Below are 24,301 nucleotides of genomic sequence, written 5' to 3' on the forward strand. Positions count from 1 at the left end.
ATGTAAGCTGCCTTACCGCGCACTTAGTATTGTAAGTTGCCTAATCGTAAGTTTCGGTGACCTGTTGAAGCGAGAGGCAGACGAAGCATTTGCTCCCCGCCGCCGGCGCTTTTCCCAATAGCGTCGTCCCAGTGCGGGTGACACTATCAGCCGCGGGGGCGGAGCGTACGCGAAAGCATGGCTGGCTTCGCTTAATTCGTAGCGCCGAGACGATATTGTTGACGTACGTGGCATGAAACTATCATTCGTCGCCAACTCCCAAATTTATCAAAAAAATTGTTTTCTCATTCAAATTTGCTTGTTTTGATCGCCTGGTAATTCGGAAAGTTCTGCGGCCCCTTTTCGTGTGGGAAAAATAAATCGGCAACTGTAGTTATTTGCATAAAATTTGGAATTTCAATACAATGAAATTTCGATATAACGAAGAAAATTGCCAATTTTACCGACTTCTGACAGCAATACTACAATATCGCTGTTACAGGTGGTTGAGTGCCAAGGCTACGACAGTTGGCATGGAATGAACCAGCTAGTTTTGTGCCTACTGGCCATATTGAGATGTCAACGAATGCACAACGATTACCACTGTATAAGTAAGAAACACAGCCATCTTGATGCACAGGTTTCTGATGCGGCTGCACTACTACCCACGCAAGGTGATGTATGCGGCCAGCACGGGGCTGTTCGTGAAGCAGGTGTTTCCATCCCACTACCTGCTCTTCCTGGGACTGCTGTCGGTGCTCCTGGTCATGAACCTCTACTGGTTTGCGGTGTGTCTTCTATATGTTTGTTATTTTATATGTTTAGTGTTTGTACTGGCCTGTGTCAACTTGTCTGAAGCCTCTTGTGTATCATATGTTTACTCAAACAGAAAGAAAAAGATAAGAACAAAGGTGGAAAAATGACTCATGCACGAAAAGCACAAGAATTTCAGAGGCAAGGGCAGTCATTTGCAAAGTGCTTGCTAAGTGGTGTCAAAATATTGTGCTTCAGCATATGCAAAGGTTTCACTAAGGCATGTAGCATCTCTACCTTGCTCAAGTTCATTGGTGAGCTCCTGAAGTGGCAGTCACTGTCCATGAGCATGTATGTCAGTGTAGCGTGCTGTGTGCAACTGAGACATGAGCTTGCTTTCACAAATCGAACTTGAGGTAGCGGGTACAACCCCGGCTGCAGCGACTGCATTGATTGGGATGAAATGAAGTGTTTTTGCACTTAGATTGAGGCATACATTAAACAACTTCAGATGGCCAAAATTAATCTGGAGCCCCCACTTTGTGCCTTATAATCATACCCTTGTTTTGGTGCGTAAAACCCCAGAATGTTTTTTTTTTCACAAATACTTTAACTTTCAGATTTAGGCTAAGCACAAGCAAAGAACTGATTAATCACCTTCAGTTCTTTGCTTGTGTTTCCTCTACAATAGACTTTCTTTAAAGATAAACTTAAGGCAGATTGTAAGTCAACATAAAGTGATGGATTACTACTCCAAGCTGTTGAAATCGTCACTTTGACCTAGAAGAAAGCTGTCATAAGTGAGAAAAAAAGTTTGTTACACTGCTGCACCTGAGATTGCACTGCAGTTTTTGCAGGGATGGACTGGAACTTCTCTTTTTGTCAGCTGCAGTGTGCATCTGAGGTGAAATTAATTATTTGGCATTTCAAGATGAAAGAAAGGACACTTTGGTCAACTTAATTAAATTTTGCTACAGACGAATTAACTGGTCCTGCTCCACACTATTTGGTCAGTAACTTTCACAGGTGTGGCACAGGCAATAGCCCCACGCAGAGCACAATCTTTGAGATTGCCTGTACAGCTTGGGTAACTTGGATTATAGAAGAATGGTGCAGCCCCTTCAGTCACAAATTTCTCTGCAACTAAGTCGCTGCATGGCATAGAAAAAACATTGCAAGGTTTTTATTCTCAATTGAACATTCTCAATGGAGGATGCGTCTCTGTTCTAGTACTCATCGTAGACAACTAAATAGACAGCAAAACAGACAATGGCCATTTATGGTGCAATCTGATAATTGTTTGGAAAGCAACCTGTTTACTTTCAGAACTGTTACAAGATTGTACCCCTGAGGGAGCTCTTGTTCCAATTATGACAAATCTACCAAGATAGACAGCTTCATGAAGACAGCATTGAAGTTGAGAACTATGCAGGCTAATTTGCTCCTTAAACAATATGGCAGCTGAGCAGCATGCCTGGAAGGTTGTTGGAAAGTTTTCCTGCACACAACAAAATGTAGCTGTGCCTCTTCAGACACTTGTCTACCATAGTCTACTAAACCCGGCCAACTACCAGGCCCAACAACAGGAGCGACATTGCCAGTCGGTGATTGGGGCATGAGATGAGCTTGGACCCGTGGTGACTTCATGCGGCGGGGGCGCAAATGTAATGGCATGTGATGACCGGGTTAGATGCAGCAGGCGCTGCCGCCAGCTGCGTTGATCTAATATGTTCCATAGATTTTTTCCATTTTGATTGTCGAAATGCCATGTGAAACCAAATCTGATCAAACGCGTTGCGTTTTTGGGTGCACGAACAGTTACTGAAGCATGACTGAAGCTGGTTAGGCCAATCACTTCAATAGTTTTTCATAATGGCTTCACCAGATGAAACGTCGGTAAGACTGAATATGCGCAGTCTTTAGGCCACAGTACTTGCAGTGCTCAGCAATTGAAACACGATACTCGAAGCATGTGGTTACCAGTACTTTTTGCACTGACAGTAAGCGCTGGAGATGCCAAGCTGATGAATCATGGGATGCAGTGAAAGCAAGAACCTTTGTGACACATTGTGACTGTATTTGGTCCCACGGCAATCACCTAGCGCTCACTTGTGGCTAAACAACAACAACAAAAAAATGGTGGCAGCCATGCACTCTGAGTATCGCGTTTCAATTGCTGAGCACTGCACATTTCCGGCACTGCTTTGCTATGGTATAGTTCTAACATTAATAAAGGAGCTATTCACATGCAAGAGGTTCATGTCCCATGCAAATCGCCTGTCTTCGCCTCCACAGGCGTAGCGGCTCTGGAGCTTGGGCACTGAAGGCGAATACTCAGATTTATAGTCGTCATTTTGCCGTCTTATCTGTGTATCAGTCTTTCCTTTAGGGTATGTTTTTCTTCCTTGCACCTACTAACTCTGGTTGCACCTGGCACATGACTGTTTGCTGTGCATCAACGGTGAACGCAAACGCAGCGGCATGTTCACACTCGCCACCACCGATGGCTCCCGTCGTGCTAAAGTGGTACGTGACTGAAGATTGGGCTAGCTTCTAAGACATTAAGAATGGGGAAGCATTTCAAAGATAACAAAAGAATTGCAACGGACAGAGAACGGGAACTTGCCGGCACATATGCAATGGAGGTACATCTTTTTTTTTGTCCATAATTTCTGTGGCTTTCGCCTATTTACATGATTAAATATGCAGCAATGTTAATGTGTACAGCAAAGTAACGTCTGGAACTGCTCAGCTTCAACGTATTGGCTTGTTGCAGTGAGCTCTGTTTGCGGGGTTCATTTGCATTGTAATTTGCACTTGTTTTCTACTTTAAATATTACCTGATGCTATGAATGTGATTTGCCTTGTACAAGTGGTAACTTTTCTCAAAAGCAGACACACGAAAATGTGTTTTCCGGTATGTCGGGCCTCAGAACCTGCAGTGCGATTTCACTGGAAGCACCATAAGTGCCTTCATCTCCTCGTCTGTTTCACATGCCAGAGCTCTGACTACTGCCGTTCACGGCGCTGTTTGCCAGCATCTTGCTGGCGCACTGCTGGTGCCTTATTATGGCCGCTCGATGCCTATTGTTCTTTTAAAAACGTATCTGTTGATGCTGCTCCGAGAAATATGCTCTTTAATTGTTTAAAAATTTCAATAGATAGCACTGTTTTTCCATGACATTTCAGGCTGCATTTTTTATATTTTTAGTATTTAGATTTCGCAGAAGCTTACGTAGCGCCTGTAAGCGGTAAAAGTAATCAGTATGGAGGACCCCGCAGCGTGCATAATATTTGCTTGCCAGTGGATCAACCCTTTTGGAGGTGACGGATGCCCCAATATCGGGGTTTCATTTTCTTGGATATTATAAAAGAAACACAGTGGTTTTGTAGGAAGGTGTGTTGTTTATAATGTCCCACATTCTTTATTACTTGTTAGTAGAATATAGACGATATTGCTGAATGCAGCTGGCCTGATCGATTCTTGTTCAAGCAGTGGCTCGAGGGGCACCACTTCGTTATCGTTGACTAAAATGATGATGGCTCGCCATAGGCCCTCCCGCTCCCCTCTAGAGAGAGAGCCAAGCTGCGAAGGGGCGATCTCTAGGCGATAATGTAGTGCTTGTGTCGGCGTCAACAAAGGAAGGCTTCATGCGGTCAATTGATACGCTGTCTTCGCGTCCATTCATCAGCAGGACGAAGTACTTGGGGCAGTGTTTGATGACTTTGTAAGGGCTGTCATAAGTTGGCCGTAGTGGTGGTCGCACCGTGTCATGCTGCACAAAGACGTGCTTGCAGTTTCGGAGAGCATGATTCACGAAGGTTTGGCATGAATAATGTTGACACTAAACAGGAGAGACGTTTGCCATGGCAGCAGTGAGGCGACTGGCATAATCACTGATGTCGAGCTTTGGTACTGGAGCCCAGTCGAAAAATTGCCCCGGTAGCCTCAATGTAATTTCAAACACAAGCTCTGCCGAGGAGCAGGAGGCGTTAGTCTGTATCGCACTGCAAATGGCGACGAGAATGAGTGGTAGATGCTCCATCCATGGTATCAGTGTCCGTGATGCTGTGAGCGAGACTTTAACTGGCGATGAAAGCGCTCGACCATGCCGTTGGATATGGGGTGCTAGTCCGTCGTCTTGATGTGGATGACACTGAGCAGTTGGGACATCGCATCGAACAGCGCAAAGTCGAATGAATGACCTCGGTCCATTGTAATAGTCGAGGGAACTCCGTAGTGACTAATCCATACTGTGATAAGACCTAGGGCGACTGTCTCTGCGGTGATATCGCTGAGTGGCATTGCCTCAGGTCAATGTGTGAACCGGTTTATGCACGTTAAGATATAGCGATTGTCCTTGCATGGTGGCAAAAGACCGACCACGTCGATGTGCACGGGGCTGAAACGTGTGTCAGGTGGCCTGAAGGTTCCCAGCGGACCGACAATGTGGCACTGAACTTTCGTTTGCTGGCACTGGAGACAAGCCTATGTCCAGCGTCGGACTTCACTATTCATGCGTGGCCACTGGTATCATGTAGTGACGAAGTGTTGAGTCACATGAATACCAGAATGCGGCAAGGAATGCATGGCACCGAAGGCGGTGCGGCAAAACTGGGTGGAACGTAGAGGCGAGGACAACCTGTAGAGACGAGGACAACCTGTAGAGACGTTGCAAACCAAAGGAATATCACAGCCTGGAAGTTGCACGTCTTGAAGTTGGAGGGAATCATCCTTCAGTCGCAAGGCCTGAAGTTTTCCGTCCTCTTGCTGTGCTGTAGCCGTAGCTGCAAAATCCACGGGTGGGTGCTCCTGGACAGTTGTGTTGACTTGTATACGGGATAGTGCTTGAGCAACTGGGTTGTCTGTGCCACTGATGTGTCGAATGTTGCTTGTGAATTTAGATATGTAGGCAGGTTGGCGAATCTTACGGGGAGTGTGGGCAGAGTTGGTAGCGGTTTGAGCATATGTGAGTGGCTTGTGGTCAGTCATCATCACCATCATCATCATCATCATCATCATCATCATCATCATCATCATCATCATCATCAGTCTGGTTACGCCCACTGCAGGGCAAAGGACTCTCCCATACTCCTCCAAATATTCCGGTCATGTACTAATTGTGGCCATGTCGTCCCTGCAAACTTCTTAATCTCATCCGCTCACCTAACTTTCTGCTGCCCCCTGCTACGCTTCCCTACCCTTGGAATACATTCCGTAACCCTTAATGACCATCGGTTATCTTCCCTCCTCATTACATGTCCTGCCCATGCCCATTTCTTTTTCTTGATTTCAACTAAGATGTCATTAACTCACATTTGTTCCCTCACCCAATCTGCTCTTTTCTTATCCCTTAACGTTACACCCGTCATTCTTCTTTCCATAGCTCGTTGCGTCTTCCTCAATTTAAGCAGAACCCTTTTCGTGAGCCTCCAAGTTTCTGCCCCGTAGGTGAGTACTGGTAAGACACAGCTGTTATACACCTTTCACTTGAGGGATAATGGCAACCTGCTGTTCATGATCTGAGAATGCCTGCCAAACGCACCCCAGCCCATTCTTCTTATGATTATTTCAGTCTCATGATCCGGATCGTTATTCCAAGATTCCGGTATACTGGAAGTCTTGAGGCATTGCGTATACAGGGTGGCCAGTTTTTCTAGAACAACCTGCCCACCATCCTTCAACAAACCTGCTGTTACCTAGTCCTCCCCAGTGCCAGAATTAGGGTAGCTTGATTTTGGCGACGACAGGGTTGGTTGCCGTGACGTTCATTGAGGCGTCGTCACAGGGTGCGGTGTCCATGGTCTGTTGTGGCAAGAGGTCTCTGCCAACGTAGACAAAATGAGAACGGCCTTGCAAACGCTGATGGATGAGCAGGTGGCGTGTTGCCGTCTGGCATCCATGGTGACCACTTGTGGGAAGATGTGCGGTTTATGATCTCCCACATTCTTTATTTCTCGTCAATTGAACACAGACGAAATCACTGAACGCAGCTGGCTCGATCGTTTCTAGTTCGAGCGGTGGCTCGAGCGCGCAGTGCATGGAGCTGCGTGCTTAGGCGCCACTTTGTTATCGTAGATCAAAACGCCGATGTCTCGCCATAGTTTGTTTTTGGTTATGTGGAAGGAAAAAATGACCAGATGATGGCAAATGCATTCTGTATGGTTTTCACAGTACTAGCTTTATTACTTATTTCCTACCTAGTTGAGTTTTGACGCGCACTATTTTGCTATGGTGCTACTGTGTCCGGCTCAGAATTCAACATGGTCGATCTTCTGTGTCCGAGCTTCGGCTTGTTCTATTCCAAGTTTGGCTCGTGTAAATCCAAGCTTGGCTCGTATTCCTAGTCAGGAAAGAGCCACCACTCCAATCAACAGTTGATGGTTCTAAGCAAGCAGCCATCTCAAGGTGATCACATGGCCATGCTCAAGAAAGGAGCGCTTTCATTTGTTGAAACTTGACCAATCAAAGAAAAGAGAGAAACAGATGAAAAAGAGAGCAATGGGTGAAAGAGACACGACAGAGCGCAGAGCAATCCTGGAGGAAGCACACTGATGAAAGGAGCACCGTTGTCACTGGGAAAGAGGTGTGCCATAGCGAAGACGGCAAGACAGCAGTTATATAAACCTACAACAGATAGCAGAAACATACAAGATTGGCGACTTTGTATGGCGGCCCGAATATATGAATGGAGAATCATTGTCGTAGCGCTGTACAAGTGTGGGAGCCCGTGCACCTGCAGAAGCTCACGCAAACACTATGGGGTCTCCTCCGTGCTCTTGGGACAAAGGAACGACAACACAGTAGTGCAAACCATCACAAGGGCATTTATTGCACCTTTCATAGATCAATGCCTGCTAGCCGAGTTGCCATCCACAAAACATGCCGATGGGCACGCGACAAATCTAGAAGTCCGACTCACCACGACCGGATAGCGAGTGAATATGTTCGCCCCATGCTGGATCCCAACGCCTGGTCTTCGCGCGTAAAGTCACGCGAACGGTGGCGCATTCCAAGGCGGCCACGCGAGACGGTCTCGCAGAAGCATGGGTCGGCGCACGCGCGGCGTGGCACGTCCGTCCCGCTTGCTGTCCCGTCCCAAAGAGAGCAAGCGCCTTCCTTTCGGCGCCCAAGTAACCTCGCCTGTCGGCGGTGTTAGCAGCGCAACACTCGCGCCGTCTCTCGCACTGCGCCCCAACCACATCGACCGCCGCGGGCATCACGCAGGCCACGCAGCGAAGCCGGATTACAGGAGACTCGCTATGCGGGAAAAACATCAGGGGACGCGCGAGAGTCACGCATCCCCACAACACGCACGTGAAGGGGTGTGTTCCGCAGTGCACTAACAAAAACCCAGACTTAGCAAACATAGAGAGAGGAAAAAATATGCTTCTAGAAATATACAGCAGATGGCGGAACTACCTTGGAGCTCTCCAACTTCATGTTACTGCGCACGTCCAAGTGGAGAAAGTGGAAAATGTATAGGTATGTCAGCGACATGGTGGGACAGAAACTTGGAAAGGTACTGGTACGTCAGTGACACTGAAAGGGTAAAACTAGACCACATTACGTTTTTGGGGGGGTTTGCAAGCATAGAGTGTTAAAATGCAGAGCTGATATTTGTTTTTCTTATATTTTTTGTTGACATGAGGTGGCATCAAATCACAGAGGCATGTTCCAAACATATTTTAATACCTGGCTGCAAAGTTGTCTTCCTATACATGAAGATTGACTGGCTTCAATGCTGGCCAGAATTGGAACAAACCTAATGTTTATCTTTGGTGTTCATTCTGTAAATCAGGCTAAGCCGAGCAGGATCCTTGGATGTATTAGAAGGCTAAGTATGCTTGTGTATTTTCCCATTGATGCAGTATATAAGAAAAAGGAAGGGAAGGAGAATCAAGTTAAACAATTTGACTTTTTAGCATTGGTTATGCAAACCTCTTGTGATAATGCTCAGACTGATTTTCATTATATACCATGTGACCACTTGTCCTAATGTTGCTGCATAAAAAATGTGTTTTATTTACCTGCAAATCTTTCTTTGAATTTTGCCTTCAATAATATGATATATCAAAATACTGGTAAGGAAACAATGCCAGACTATGGACTAACATTGTTGCAGAGGGCCATAGTTGGCGTACAATTTATTGCATCTTGATTAATTGTCACTAAGGTGTGCAAATCGCCTGAATGCTACAAGGCATGATCATCAGGTACTGCTTACCACAGAGCGAAGACCATATTTTAGACTTGCCTCCGCTTACTAAACTCCATACATATGACTTCATTTAGTTGCTTGAATGCTAAAATTATTTTAGGTTTTATTTTTTGACAGCCTCTTTCCTGGTGTATTTGTCACATTTGACTTTGTATACTAATTGTTTCATAAATAGGAGTGGCAGGTGCTCATGACTCTTCCAACTAATTCGCCCTTTGATTTTCACTCAAAATTTGCACAGAGGTATCATTTAGCAGTAGGTTCAGATTAATAGATTCCACATGTACAAGCAATACTTGCCTGTTTTATTCACAATGCAGCTGTAGTGTGCGTTGTTTGTAGCGATACACAAAAAAAAAGTTTCGATTTTTTTGCAACATAATGGTGGTACCATCGGTCACTGCTATGGTTAAATGCGCCTCTCACTGTACTGGTGACAGATGGTGCCACCATTTCCTTGCAGCAAAATTATAATTTTTTTGAGTGACGTAATTGCAGATTACATGCACTTCATCTTTGTTGTGAAAAAACGGGCCAGTAATGCTCATAAACATAATGTTAAATGAATCCCAATACATAATGCTATTTTTGTGCAAAGCTTGAGCTCAAATTAACTAGCAGCTCAGCTGGAAAACTAATGTATATCTGGTGCTTCTATTTATGCAACACTCTGTATTTTGCACACAAGCAATTGGTTTTTTTAAATGAATGCTTTGCTTGGAATGCTCAGCCTATTTCAGGCCATTTTTGGGACAAGTTGCAAGACGTTTTTAGGCTTTTTCCAAAAGGCTATCACACTTGCCGTGGTTGCTTAGTGGCTTTGGTGTTGTGCAGCTAAGCACGAGGTTGCGGGATCAAATTTCAGCCACAGCAGCTGCATTTTGATGGGGACGTAATGCAAAACACCTGTGACCCCAGGTGGTCAAAATTAATCCGGAGTCCCCTACAATGGTGTGCCTCATAATCAGATCATGGTTCTGGCACGTAAAATTCCACAATTTAATTTAATTTAAGAAAAAGGCTATCTGCCTGTTTACCCTGCCTGAAGTGAACGACACTGAGATGCTCATGCTCCAGCGTTTTCTGCGATGCAGCTGATCGTGCTGTTCACGGTGCGAGTGCTGACGGGCGACATCCAGGAGCTGGATGACACACGAGAGTACGATGTGGCTGAGAAGTTGTGCTCTTCATCGTCTGCCAGCAATGGCCACCACCGAACGTGAGTACCAGCCATCTTCTAGCATTTAGAGCACCATTTAATGAGGCACCTAAAGAACTTTGCTCTGTCATCAATGCTTTGGTTAATTAGAGCAGTTCATTGTTGAATGCAGCGGCAGGAGAATGTACAGGGAAAGAGTTGGCAAGCTTGGAGAGTTCAGCAGACGTACTTGCTGGCACAGCATAAAAGGTGGAACACAGGAATACAGTGTGTTAGCAGTGCCAGCAGTTAAGCAAAAGCTTGTTTCGTTGTTTCATTTCTTAGGACATGGTGGTCACATTATGATGAAGACAGAGCATGCAGCAGATAATAAATCTCATGCACCTAAATTTACGGAAGCATTTCAAAGAAATACAGATTGTCAACATTACTGTATTTATTTGTTTAAAGCCTGCCCTTGTGTAAGGCCTGCACCCCTATCCTGGAGTGCAAAAATTCGAAAAACAAGCTTCACTAAGCGTCACATGCGTACCTGCATGCATGGCAAACTTTTGCAAGCTGCTACTAGATGGCGCTGGTTCTTGTCCTACCAGCAATGGCATATCTCAAAAGATAGCGATCACGCAGCATTTATCCAGCTTGCTTCAATGGCATTGGCTGTGCTGAGGAGTGTTGTTTAGTGGGTTTGGCTACACTGTGCTTTCAGGCGCACTAACTCGTTTGTTACCGTGCCTATCGAAATCGATCAATTTGATCAGAGTGTTTTCTATGTACTGCTAAACATTTCCTTTGGAATTACTATTCTGTTAACGTCATGCACTGCCTTAAACGGTGACTGAACTTTAACTATTTGTAAGAATGGCCATTTTTGGTAGATCAAGGAGTCTAGAAATATAAAACTTCAACTGATGGCATCTTTGAAGCTTGCCTTCAGTCCTCCTAGCACTTCCTGAATAAACCGACACAAAATTTATACTTTGTTCAACACAGCAACATTTAATAACAGGAACATAATAACAGGAACAGAACAAAGCATTTGGAAGCTACAGTGCTAGTTGAACATTCACTAAACCACCTTGCGTGTGTAGAAAAGATGATTGAACTCAATAATCAAGTAGGAGGAGGCTTCTGTGTGCTCCCTGATCTGATAACCATTGTTTCGCGAGCCTAAAGAATGCAGTAAAAACTTAACAGGTGCCAGCTACGATGAGTAAAAAGAAATGCTCCTAGTAGAATAGGAACTTATTCGTTTGCACATTTGTGAAACCACTGCTTTCCCACATAGCATGGCCATCACTATGGCCAGTATTGATAGCAACAAATCTTCGTAATAATTTTTTTTGCACAATCTGACTTGGAAAAGTTGGGAACTAGGAGCCAGATGCATATTTTGCATATTTCAGATTTCTTTTACCCTCCATACTTATACTAAAAATAGCAAATTATTACTTTCATTTGTGTTCCTCCTTGGCTAGCTTCTTTGAAGTTTCACATAACAATTATCAAAAACTGTCAGAGCAATTACTACTGCTTTACATCTATTCAAAACACCAGTGATCAGTCTATTAGTATTTTATGTATTGTGCTATACATTGTGACTACAGTCTGCGCTCATTACAACGGACCCGCGTAAAACAGACTTTCGGAAAGAATTCAGCCTTAGTTTGTTCTACCTATTTTATTAATGCAAAGAATTTCACTTTTAACGGACCACGTTACAACTCACTATTGGCTACAGCGGACGAAATTAGCAGCAATATTTTTCAAAATTGGGCGTATAAAATGTAATTTTGCCGTGTCGACACGGGCTGACAACTGACTTGCTAGGGTCAGCTGACGATCGCGGCTCAATATTGCATGCGCAAGGGAGGAAGGTGGGACGAAAACGCACTGCCTTCTTCTGCACACGAGGCAAGATGGGGGAGGGGGAAGGAAAGAGAAAGAGAGAGGGTTCTACTCTGACGGCTGCTGCTTACGGCGCGGACGAACGATCAGCGATGTGGACAAAGAGAACCCAGTTCCGGTAGCTTCGTATGTGCTGTCCTTTCGACGTTTATTTCGCGTTGAAGCGAGAGACAGCACGAAGGTCAATTCGCTTGCTGCTGCTGCCGTGCTTATCTTGCTTAATTTGCTATTGTACTATTGCAATTGATGCTTCGCCTTTCCAATGGAACTGCGACTTTTTTTTATGCGAAGCATACTAGCCGCACAACCACGCTCTTCCTTGCTGTGCCGCGCGCGGCCGCGTAGCTACCATATGACGTCCTAACAGCTGCAAAGCGGGCGCTTAAGCTTCGCCTTCAAGTGTGGAACACAACAGCGTTCCCGTCGACCCGCCAAGGGGTGTAAGACAATGGGCTACGGCGCAGCGACTATGCGCCCCGCATCGGACGCGGTGAGCGTCGAGCAACGCAGCATTCGGCGCGACAACGAAATGTGCGCCTGAGCAAGCGACGCGCGCCTGAGCCGACGCCGACGACACCGGCTTTTCTGCGACACGAGCTCCTTAATGCTGTCGCGTTAAAATAAAGGCTAGTATGCTTCGCATCCTGGGCTTAACCTTAGCTAAGCCACAGCCATTTTTGTTTGGCTTTAAAATTTTGTCATTCACTCATTTCAAATAAAGTTGTTAGACACCGCGACGAAAGTTTCGAAAGTTAAGTGGTTTGGATATTATAGACTTTGGATAAAACGAATATTTTTTGTCGGATTGTCAGGGTCGTTGTAGTGAGAGTTGACTGTATTAAGTCTTGAAATAAAACATAAGAACATAAAAGCACTGAAAATTAGCACAGTTCTTGCTTTAATGAAAGTGTTAAGATGGTATCGTCACAAGTACATGTGTGTGGATTTTAAATGCATGGCAAACGGTTTCATTTTAGTCTGTCGTCATGTGTTTCAAGGTTACACGAATCTCGAACAGTAATGTATAGAAAGGAGCACGACAAGCTTTAGGAAAGTGCCACTGAGGTGAACACGTCAAATGGCAAAGGCAGCGGAAGCGATGCGAACGACTGAATAAGGGTGATCATATTGGGCTGCTTATAGAACGTTCTGTATAGCGGTCTGAGCGCAGTTTGAAGCTTCAGTGAGTAACCATAAGCCTGCCTCATGTAAGGCTTGCACCCTGTAGGAAACCAGAAAAAAAAAATAAAGAAAAGTGCGAGCCTGCATGGGTAAGTATGGTAATTTGGAGCCGTACATTACTGTGTGTGTCATGGCCTGCTGTGCAGCTTTCGGGGTGTAAATGCCATTATTCTTTTGAAAGTTCAAGAATTTAACAACACCTATATATTTAGTAGGTTTTGATTGCTACAAGATCATTAAAACCACTCTCCAATAGTAAAGAAGGCACTGAAATGCAATACCACTCCTGCAGGTCTGATGAAGCTGTTGTCCTACGACCACTGAGCCAAGGTGATGGGGCCAAACCAGAGAATGGCTTCCAGAACGGCTGGCATGGAGGTGTGCGTGAGCGCCACGCACAAGCGCAGCCACAGAATGGCTCTTAGCCGACCACAGTGGCCAGGTCACACTCCCCTGTTGTCAATTGTCCTAGGATCGGCTGCCCTATGCATGTCGAGCTCAGAAAATGGCAGGAGGGGCCACTTTCTATGTTGGCTACACACGTCTGTTTGAAGTGTTCAGACACAAGAAGCCAACAGCCAGGCGTGGGCACTCTGCTACTGTTACTCAAGGCACACCATGCCGTGCTAGTGTAATTGGCACGCGTAAATTTTTCAAAAAGGCATTTCTTCAAAAAAGCGGTTCACGAGGAGGAAGAGGAGTACACTTAGCAACACACCACTGAGGGCTGCTACCGCAGCAGCAGCTCTGCATCAACATTTGTGCAATGTTAGATACGATGTTATTGCGTGCACTGCCTTGCGCTTCCAACAAATGCTCTCTCTAAACACTTGGCTATAAGCAAGTTTGGAAGTATTATGCTATTTCTGTGTGTTCTGCGCTGTGTCTTATTAAGAGAAGCACTTTTTTGAAGGGATCACACAGTTGAGTGTGTTTTTGCCTGTCATTTTTACCAGATGGCACGGTGCACCTCTGGGATATGCCAAGTTTGATTTGCAGTCTTTTGAGGCACCTTGGCACAGTTGCTGGCAGCAGCCGAGCCCATGTGTAGTGATTAAGGAAGAAACAGCAGTTTGAGAAAGAACATGCTAATTTAGGATTTGAATAGCAATGTTTTCTAATTGATTTTAATAGTTGATATTTTTCATGTCTAAGAGAAAAACTTAGGTGTTTTACAAATAACATCTGCACATTTAACTCCTGCGCTTCTTCATTCTGCTGGTGACTCACCAAATAAGTTTATACATTCTCAAACTAAAGACGGCACTGGAGTCAAGCAACTAGATAGTATGCTTTCAATCTTAAAGCTTGCTTAGTGAAAGAATAAAAAATATGTAAGGGTGTATAAGGAGTTACAGGAACTTAGGCACGAAGCTCTTTTGTAGCTCTTGCTCATGCGATATGACACTAACGTCATTTTTGGAGGGTCATCTTTGAATGCTCTAGTGTGTTCCAAAAAGGCTGATCTTGTTCAGATGGTTGGAAAAGGGTCCTCTGGCTACATTCGGATCATTATTTGTGATCACCCAACTCCAGATTATAGCGCTGAGAGGCCCTCTTAGTATCACTGTTGGAGCAGATTAGAAATCTGGCCAGTTATTGATCATGTGACCCAACCTCTTCCTGTGGTTGCGCTAGCAAAGAGGACTGTTGATCCGTTCACAGCGACAATGCCATCCAAGTGCAGCCAGAGGCGGTGGTATCGCTGGCTGCTTCCCTGGAAGTTTCCCTCACCTTTCATTTCCTTCCCTCTCACTGCTTCAAAAAAGCAGCTGACTGTTTGGTTAATGCAAGATATCTCTCACTTGGACCCAGAGTACCGCTAGAATCGGTCCGCTCGGATTTGGAGAATCACAACAACAACCTGCTTGCGAGTGCAAGGGCTGAATGGTACTGGAAACAGAATGGCAAGCACCAGCAGAGCGCACTCAACTCTGGACCATTTTCAGTGGGCTGTGTCTGCTCTCATCTGTCATCCTTGTTCTGTTCTTTCTGTTTAGCCTAACATGTAATATTGCCCATAGTGGGGTATAGGCAACTAACACATTACGAGTACAGCTTAGGGCCTAGAGAAAGTAGAAAATTTGCTTGTGCAGTCGTTTCTGGTTTAGTGTCTTTTCCCATTCATTTAATCTGTGACTGTTTTGATACTTCTTTTTTGTCTAGGTGTTCTATTCTCTTTGGTGTCCTTCTTGCATGACGTTGTTCATTCGTGCGCCTTAGGCGGTGAACTGCTGCTGTGTTAGAGTTTTGCATGTGTGTGTCTCTCTCTTTGTATCTTTTGACCCAAGGTGCACAACTTTGTCTGAATAGCAGCCGCAGGTTGAGTCGGGGCACAGATAGTAGGTTTTACTTGTACAGCAAAAATGGCATGAGCATCTGAAACTTGAAATACCTGCTATGCTTCCTCAAAACCAACAGTTCAGTCAGTGCAGTTTTCATTGGACGACCTTAACTGTTCCATCAAACTAGTCTACCTGTTATTGCTGCTTTAATTTCTGAAGCAATCTGCCTTGTGGTTGGTACCACGACACAACAGTGTTTTCTGCTTCTGGAAATTACACAAGGTGTAGTTTGCTTTCAAACATATGCAGGCGGTGAAATGTAGTGACCCACTTTCTTATCTCTTTTTCATTTAGAACCAGATCCCACAGTGATATCCTTACTGTTAGGTTTGCTTCAGTGAACGAAGTGAATATAGTGAAAGGACTTCAGAGCGACAAAACAAGGAACACGGCACCTAAAACAATGCTTTTGCAGCTTTTGAGATGCAACTACAACTGGTAGCCTCAAGCTCAGGTAGCGAATGGGCTATCAGCAGCCTTGCTATGGTTTTCATTGCTTCCGCCTTGGTGTAGTCTGTCCACTTTGCTGTCCCAGGAGGCCAGCTGAGACCTTTCCTCTGCTCATGTCAGTTCACAACTGTTGTTTCCTTAAAGAGAAATTCTAGTTGGGTGCTACTTCTTGAGGTCAAGCAAGCGCCGAATGTTCTCTGGGCTCACTCACTACGCTTTCACTTTGAGGTCAGCAGCTGTCAACTTGCTGCTAAAATCAATATAGCATTCTGTGCTATGATTGCCATGAAGGCTTACTGATTGATCTCAAGGAGGCCACAATAGTGGCACTTAATCATGGCTGTATTTAGTATCTGCCCATGATAGATATCGCAGGTAAGAATAGTCCAGGGAAAGGAGGTGGGACATGCGCTTTTTCTATTCTTACTTACACTATCTGTCGTGAATGCATACCAACTGGCCAGTTCATTGCTTCTGTATCCATTCCCTGATCTGGTGTTCCTGCTGCAATCTTGCTTTTTCTGGTGTTCACTTCCAGTATACGGAATATCTTGTTGCTTACATCATTGGATAGTTCGCTATGGCTCACTATGAATTATTAACACCATTATTGTGGCTAACATTGGAGGTACGTTGCACCGACGTCTACATGGGTTTCACATCCGCATGGTTGTGATGTTAATCACAGCTATATTCTCAGGCGTCATCTGTTGATATCTTTTTTCTTTCCTGGCAGTTCAGTCCAGTCTGAGTGCTGTTGTAGTGAGTTGTTCTTTGTGTTACGTTTTATTATCGCAGAATCTCAAGAAACCCAACCCTGTTATTTTGGCCCATTTACTTTCTTGAGGCAACACTTATGGCTATCTTGCTATGTGCTGATCAAAGCTTCGGTGCATCTTTAATATGTCATTTTAATACCTTCCTGCAGCATTAAAAGAAGACTACATCACATTACTTAGTTTCTCTTTTTCATTTTCTCTCACTTTCTCTCTCCCTTTTTATGCAGCTATGAGCAAACTCATCATTGCCTTAGTACTTTTACAAAAGCTTTCAGAAAAGTATAAGAAGAAATGTTGATTAGTTTATTCGTGAAGCTCATATACACATTTTCAATGAGTAAGTGGATACCGAAGTCTTCATTTGGCAGAACTTTGTTATTTGGTACTCACAAGTTTTAATAATAGTTCACTGAAACTGGGCTTCACCTCATAGCAGTGAAACTTATGTCTCAAAATTGCTCTGTATAGCTGGTATAGTGGTTTACTGGCAGAGCCATCAACAAAAGCAGAAATGAGGTGATGCATATCTTTGGAAGAAACATTGGTCCACAAGAATGTAGTGATGTCAACTTTAGTGCTTTTTTTTCTGAAGATGAGGTATTACAGCCAGCTTTCATTAGAATCTGTTTCCATCTTGTCATTTATCTAGCAAAATGAAGACATTTCTGTGAGGGTTGCATTCTATTCTCACATTTTTGATGCTCAAATAAGAAGAAACAGTCTCTTATAAGGTGACATAATCTACAGCGGTCAGTGCATGTGAAACTAGGGAAACGAGTGTATGTATTCAGCTGAACTTCTGGCAGCGCAGTAACTTTTCACCATTTAGGAGCTGCTTTAGAGAGCCGTCTGATGCAACTTGTATATCAATTTGTGCAGTTTTTCTTTTCAATGTGAGCAGAGAGAATGACTAATGTTGTGGATTTGAGCTGGTATTTTTGTTAAGAAATTTTGGCAAAGGTAGGTTGACAAGCTGAGCTCATCTGTAGGGGAAAAAGTTAAAAAAGCCATGGTCAGTGTTCTATAATATCGGCTGATTGTTTTTACTTTTGATAGTACCATTATGCACATTGAGGCATGTAAAAAACAATACTGGAAAGAAGACGAAAAGGCTACACCCACTGCTAAAAGACTGCTCCTGACATCTACTTTGTCAGTTTTATGCTTAGCATTAAGAAATTACATTATTTATCTTATTTGCTGTTTCGCTGCACCAGACTGGACTTTTTAATGATAGTGCCCTCAGCAGAACTGATGTCAGCATTACAAAAACAACTAGATGGCAAGCAAACAGCTAGAATTAAAGGCAGAAGACACAGGCTGTATTATGCTTAATCTTGCTATTGTCCTATTGTCTGGACTGTTTTTTGTATGTCAGCCTTGAACCAACCAGTCCAACTTCATACACTCCTGCAGCAAAAACCACTGATACGAGCAAAGGAGGGCTTCTTTTAAATGTTGGTTGCTCTCATGCTTGTTTGTCTGACTCTCTTTACAATATGGAAACTTTATCATCAGAAAATTGGGGCAGACTGCTCTGGATAACATCATAATGTTTGGCAATGTTGGTACACTTTAGTGTGGGGAATCTGAAAAGGGGAGGCCACTAGTGTTGCCTACAGAGTGGAACCCAATGTTTTAACAATACTGGCAAGGTGTTACAAAGTGTGCCTTGTAGCTACATAGGCACTTAGCATTGTCTGGAAATTCCATCTCCTCTGCGCATTGTTAGATTGCAAAGCCTATTTGTGCAAGTCTGCAGAGAGCCCCACAAAGTAAAGTACACATGATGAGTTCAGTGGAAGTATGCCATGCATTTCCATAAGCTTTACCAAAAGATTTCACAGCTGGGCTTTCCACAAATGTCTGTTGACATGACCAAAATGGCCATGCTTGTGCTTCATGTTGAAATGAAGTAGAAAGTAGATTGCAGCATTGACGGCACTGAATGCGAGCCTGCTTATCCCAGTTGCATTAGTCAATACCCACAAGTTGAGGAAAGATTTGTGAAAGGGAGTGTGGGCAAGATGAAACTTTCTTCAACTGTGACGATTCCTTTTCAAGAAACCTGAGCAAGTTTCCTTTGTAGCTTCATGCTACACATAGGTTGATACTATCTTTCGCTTTCATTATTCGAAATGCATAGGGAAGCCCTTTCTTGGGATTTTGCAGTATGCCTATCGGCAGTGTGCTTAGTTTGTCTGTCAGCACTGGCCAACTGTCTCGAGAAGTTATGTCAAGGTCTGTGGACTAGGCTCCACACTGGTGCTGCCCTGTAGTCACCTGTAAGTGCACTGTGTGCCTCGCTTGGCCTCCCCCTCGGCGACAGGGTGTACAGCTGTGCCTGCAGCCCTTACAGCTGCACCGCATATACATTGAGGCTTTTGGGGCCTCCTTGCATGGCATGTGGCGGTTGGGTGCACTTGTTGGTAGGTACTAGTGTTCACACTGTGTGAGTGGCAGCTAATTCCTGGAGCAGGCTGCTCCTGGGACACTTTTGTCACGTCTTTTTTGAAGTCTTCAGTGGGTGCGGTGGGTGCACAAGGACTGGAGCAAGGCAAGCCGCGTTTCTGTTTCTCGCAAGCATGATCATTCAGAAGTGCGGCATTTTTCTTGGTCAAGTTCTTTTTTGTGCTAAATGATTTCAAAGGGAAAATTAGCTGCTGTGTCTGGACATCAATGTTTATGAGATGCCTCTGTGTGCCATTTCCTTTTTTCTTTAAAGGAACACTAAAGAGAAGAATTAGTTGAGCTTTATAGTTACCCTTCCACAACACCAAAAAAGAGCCATCAAAAGAGCTGATGCAGTTCCTACACCAGCTCGTTCTGACGTAAGGCTATTGATGGCGTCTGGCCAGGCCCATTTCAATTTTTTATCAGTAAAGGTGGGTCACCACTATATTCTGAAGGAGGTGAAGGCTAAACATAGCAACTTTTCAGGACCTTTATTGCGCCATAATCTTCCAAGCAAGGGAGAAAAAAGATGAAGTCTGTGAATCACCCTTGCATACCAGTGCTGGGGTTGCAGTGGGAAATTAAAAAAAGAAAAAGAATTTTGGGTCTTAATTTTCTCATGTAGTAACCAACCTCTTGCCACAAAATTAACAAGAATGCAGTTTTCACACAATACCTTATCAGGCTACACTGATTTGGTGTATATCTTTAGTGTTCCTTTAAGTGCACCTAGCGTTGTTGTGTGTATGCATTGAGCAGGTCACTGACTGCAATTATTCTGTAATGTGAACCTGCTGAGAGAGCTGTCTGCAGTAAGCTCTTCTGAACATTTGAAATGTTTAGGAGTACTAATGTTTAATTTGAATGTTCCCTGTCCAGATATGTGCACATTAATTGGCTGACGTTAACACCGTGGAAACTCAAATTTGCTACAGGTCACTTCATTCATCAGGAGCTCACCTTGTAGGCACTGTTTAAAACTAGTTTTCAAGCACTTGATTGCTTTACTGTTGCAGTCAGTTTAACATAGTGTAAATTTAAGGGAAAAAGTGTCATTATTGAATGACATGTGTTGATGTGTCGAAAGTACGGTAATTTTAAGATAGCTCATTTCCCATGTTCTTTGGTGGTTTCATTGTTTCTAGAGGTAATGGCTTGTCTCTATTTAATGTGCAGAAGTTTGATATGCATAAAACATGCTCAACGATTTGAAAGGTTCTATAGCTGAATAAATGAAGAAGGAAAAACATGTTTCATTGTAATGCTACTACATAGCTGGCACCATGTTTAGCAAGGCGGCATATTCAGGAAGCCTTTTCTATCTGCAGCACTTCTTGTGCATTCACTGCTGACAAACATTTGATATCATATGAAAACGTTGATTGCATGTTTCAATTGTACTGCGCCTGTATCTGCGTGGGCTCACCTTTATGGAGCTATGCTTAGTGACAGCCTTTGCACAGCAATATGATTGCATCTGTTTTGAAGGGTACATGGCAGGCTGCGTCTTTCCTTTGTAAGAGCCCTTTATGAAGCTTCCTTTTGCGTGTATACCCAAGCCATCTACTACTAAGAGTGGATCACATATCGTAAATGTGTTATCTTTATGTGTAGGTGGTTATGTTATCGGTTCATCTCTGAGCACCAAGGTCATCCTGGGTGGTACACTGTTGGCACTTTTAGTGTTGTGCGTGTAAATGTCATTGCTTTGGTGGGTCTCCTTGTTCCTGGTGGTAGGTGAGCACCAGCGTGTTGTGTACCTTCTCATTAGACATTTCTTTTGGCACTGGCCCTGTGTTCTTTAGTAAAAGCTCAACATAGGCCCAGCTTGCTTCCTCTGCTGGCTTCCAGGAAGTGGTCTTTCCTTGTGATGAAACACGATGCCTTGTTAGGAAACTTCGGACCTGTAGGGGTTGGCTCTGTACGCAGCTGTAACCTGCACAGACTTCCCAGAGAACATGTCGAGACGAAAGTGCCCTGACGGTGACCAGCTATTTTGGTTCTTTGGGCCACCGAAGCGCATGCATTTGTGCATCACCTGACACCCGCTTTGTTACAGGGATTGCACATGTTGTGACTGCGAAAGGCAGGTGTGCCTGAAGGTACGGCAGGCCCTGCACAGAAGCTGTGCCCATGGGACATTGTTCAGGTCGGTCAGCAGGGTGTCACTGTGTGGCATAGGCATCACTGCTCTTGACACAAAAGTTCACATGAAGGTTCACATCTGTTGCTCTCTTTATTGTTTCTTGGCTGCACCTGATCAGAATGGTTTCTTGCAGTGCTTGCTGTGCTTGAGCAGGGCTATGGCACAAAGGTAATCACCATGCAATGCAGTCCTATGAAACTTGGCACTAATGAAATTTAGCTCATTCCTGTGAAATTCAGTGCAGTTCTATATACTCAATGCAATCCTATAAGAATGTATGGGTCTGGCGTAAATAGTACCACAATGGTCTCGGTAATGCCTCTTGTTTGTGCAATGTAGTAGAAGTGTTTGCATTCACCAAGCAGCCAACTCCATCATAGTAGAGCAGGGAAGGCATTTCCAGACTTATTTTTAGCTCTTTTCAATGCAAATGAACACTACAGCTGCTCATGAAACATAAGTGGTGCAATGTTAGCTGGTGCTTCGATTCTGGCCTTTCAGCGAACATCTGTTAAACTCGTTTAATTATTGAAGGCAAGGTGCTGCTGCATCAAAGAGATGTTTCGTTTAGACGAACATTATGCACAGCTGTCTTTTCATGACGCAATGGCTTATGTTTGCAATGAGTGTTGGATTCCGTGGCGTCTTCCATCCTCAAGCTTTTCAGAGCTTCCAGTGTTGAGGCACACATTCGGTATCCTGTAGGCGATAAATTCGTCAGTATTTCTGCCTGCCATTATTGCCAGTTTCTTTCTGTACAGGGCCTGCCGTATCAAGTGTGTATACTGAAGTACCAAAACTTGGAGGCTGTGACATTGCACGCTGCCGCTTCCATATGCCATGCTGATCAGGCTGATCAGCACGTGTGGGCTGCGCTTGTTGCTTCTTGGCACAGTTGCCGTCTTTTGACTGCCTGCCTTTTTACCACAGCAGTGATCAATGATGCAGAACTGTAGAAAAAGAAAACCAACAAACAAAGCTAGTCCGACTTTTCTCACGTGTGCATGTGTGCATTTGTGTGTACGTGTGTGTGTGGACTGGGTGACGCAATTTGTATGTCACCTTTCTCTAGGTGCCTATGGTCATTCTTTCTTTTCTCCACCTTGTCTCCTATTGGCAGAAATGTGTTTATGATATGTGTGTCTCGAGAGAGAATTCATTCTTTCGGTGTCATTTATTGAGATCCATTATATGTGAGGTGTGCGTGTTACTTATATTGCTAGCACGGGAACCAAGCGTGTGCTTGTGCTGCATGCAGCGTCTATTTTTCATTTTGTTCTCTGCCTTTTGCTGTTTCTCCTTGCGCGTGTACTGAAGTGCTATTTCCACAAGACATGGTGTCCAAAGCAATGGAGCCTTCTGAGAAAATAAATGCGTATGAATATGTCATCACACGTCATCTGTCTAACTTGCATGTTTCCTTTCTCCCCCAGCGCGTGACATTATTGACACCGAATGTAGTGTTATTCATTACTAATAATTGCCCAGCACATGACATCATGGATGCTGTAGCAGTGCAGCACTCGCACCTTCCTCATAGCTGCTGAAGGTAAGCCAGTGAGCTATTCTGCATACCACTAGTGGTGTTGCAGCCTGCCTTACTTTGCATACATGACATGGCATGACAGGCTTTCGAAGCCTATATTCACTTTGAGCCATGCGTCATGATGTCTTGCATGCAAACCGACGATCCATGAATTCAAATTGGTATGCTGGCAACCCTTAGTGCTGGTTAATAGAAAACGTGTAGTTACCTTTGTGCATTCGTGTTTTTGTGGCTGTAAAACCAGAGAATGGGGCCTTGGATATTTCTTTAGGTGATGAAACTATGAGAGGCGTTGGTTGTCTCTTTAGGCGAGACAACTTCGTAGTCCTAAAGGTGGGTTGACCGGGGGGAGCTGCTGGGTTCATGGAGCTCATAGTTGCTCTACATGTAGTAACAGTGTTCATGTGGGTACCTTACATGGAGCGCTGTGGGTACATGTTTGGACAGGCCTACTCATGTTGAGACTTAGGCCAGAGAACACCTGTAACTTAATGCCTCGCTGTTCTTGCGAGGGCCTGGTTTCAAGGCATATACTTAATAAATTTGTGGAATTCACTGCAGTGGCGTAGCCAGAAGTTTTTTCGGCGCGAACGAGGTGGATGGCAGTTCGGGGGGGGGGGGGGAGTTGTGACGTCGGCCCCTTAGTTCCCTCAATATTTTGATTGTTCGGAGGTGTTTCTTTTTATGTTAGAAGATGCTGAACTTCTCTTCAAAACAGCACACGCGGCGTAAACAGGGAACCAATTGTCAGAAATGAAAAAAAAACTTTTCACAATAACAGTTTATAGTTTGTTTACTTTATTTTCGCCGACTAGGAAGCCTCGATCGCATTTGCAGAAATCGCAGCGGCTAAAAAGACACTGTAAAATATCAATGGCGGCCGCGGATGCGTGCATGATTGCGACGAAATAACCGCGGAGGGCGTTCATGGGCGGGCCCACTCTCTCGTTTCAGGGGAGGTTGCGAAACTCCTCACCACATTTTTGTTTTCTGTGTTTTGTTGTTTTTGTACATCTTCAACAATATGTTTAACATGCGGTAACTTGACTTCGTAAGTTAGATTTCCTTTTATGTTGCCAAGACTGGACTACGTACCACATCTCTCAACTATTGATTACCGCTCCAAAATAAGTCTTGGCAAATACGACCAGCACGAAAAACGAGTTTTCTTTTTTTAATTATGGGTAGGCTCTAAGAAAGTGTGCTGATCTTCAGTGAAACGATGTAGGTCCCACAGGTCAAATAATGGGCAGTCAAATAGTTCTCCAGACGCTCTGTTTTGGCAGGTAAATGTTCTGGGCACGCTGTTCTGGTGGGAATGTATTTAATCGCCGCTACCTTAGGAGCACAACACGAAGGTGAGTGCGTTCCACGTGATAGT

At 44.3% G+C, this 24,301-nt stretch overlaps 1 protein-coding gene across 1 annotated transcript in view; it reads left to right on the forward strand.

Annotated features, from left to right (window-relative positions):
* Positions 1-22,763, forward strand: part of LOC135903785 (ceramide synthase 1-like) — a 57,498-nt gene extending 34,735 nt beyond the window's left edge. Inside the window, exons 5-7 of the mRNA XM_065434184.2 lie at positions 620-767; positions 10,049-10,173; positions 13,493-22,763. Coding sequence (XP_065290256.1) covers positions 620-767; positions 10,049-10,173; positions 13,493-13,625 — 406 coding nt within the window. The 3' untranslated portion in view covers positions 13,626-22,763. The remainder of the gene's footprint in view (positions 1-619; positions 768-10,048; positions 10,174-13,492) is intronic.
* The last annotated feature ends 1,538 nt before the right edge of the window (positions 22,764-24,301 follow it).

This window comes from Dermacentor albipictus, chromosome 4 (genome assembly GCF_038994185.2).
Source record: "Dermacentor albipictus isolate Rhodes 1998 colony chromosome 4, USDA_Dalb.pri_finalv2, whole genome shotgun sequence".
NCBI classification, from domain to species: domain Eukaryota; kingdom Metazoa; phylum Arthropoda; class Arachnida; order Ixodida; family Ixodidae; genus Dermacentor; species Dermacentor albipictus.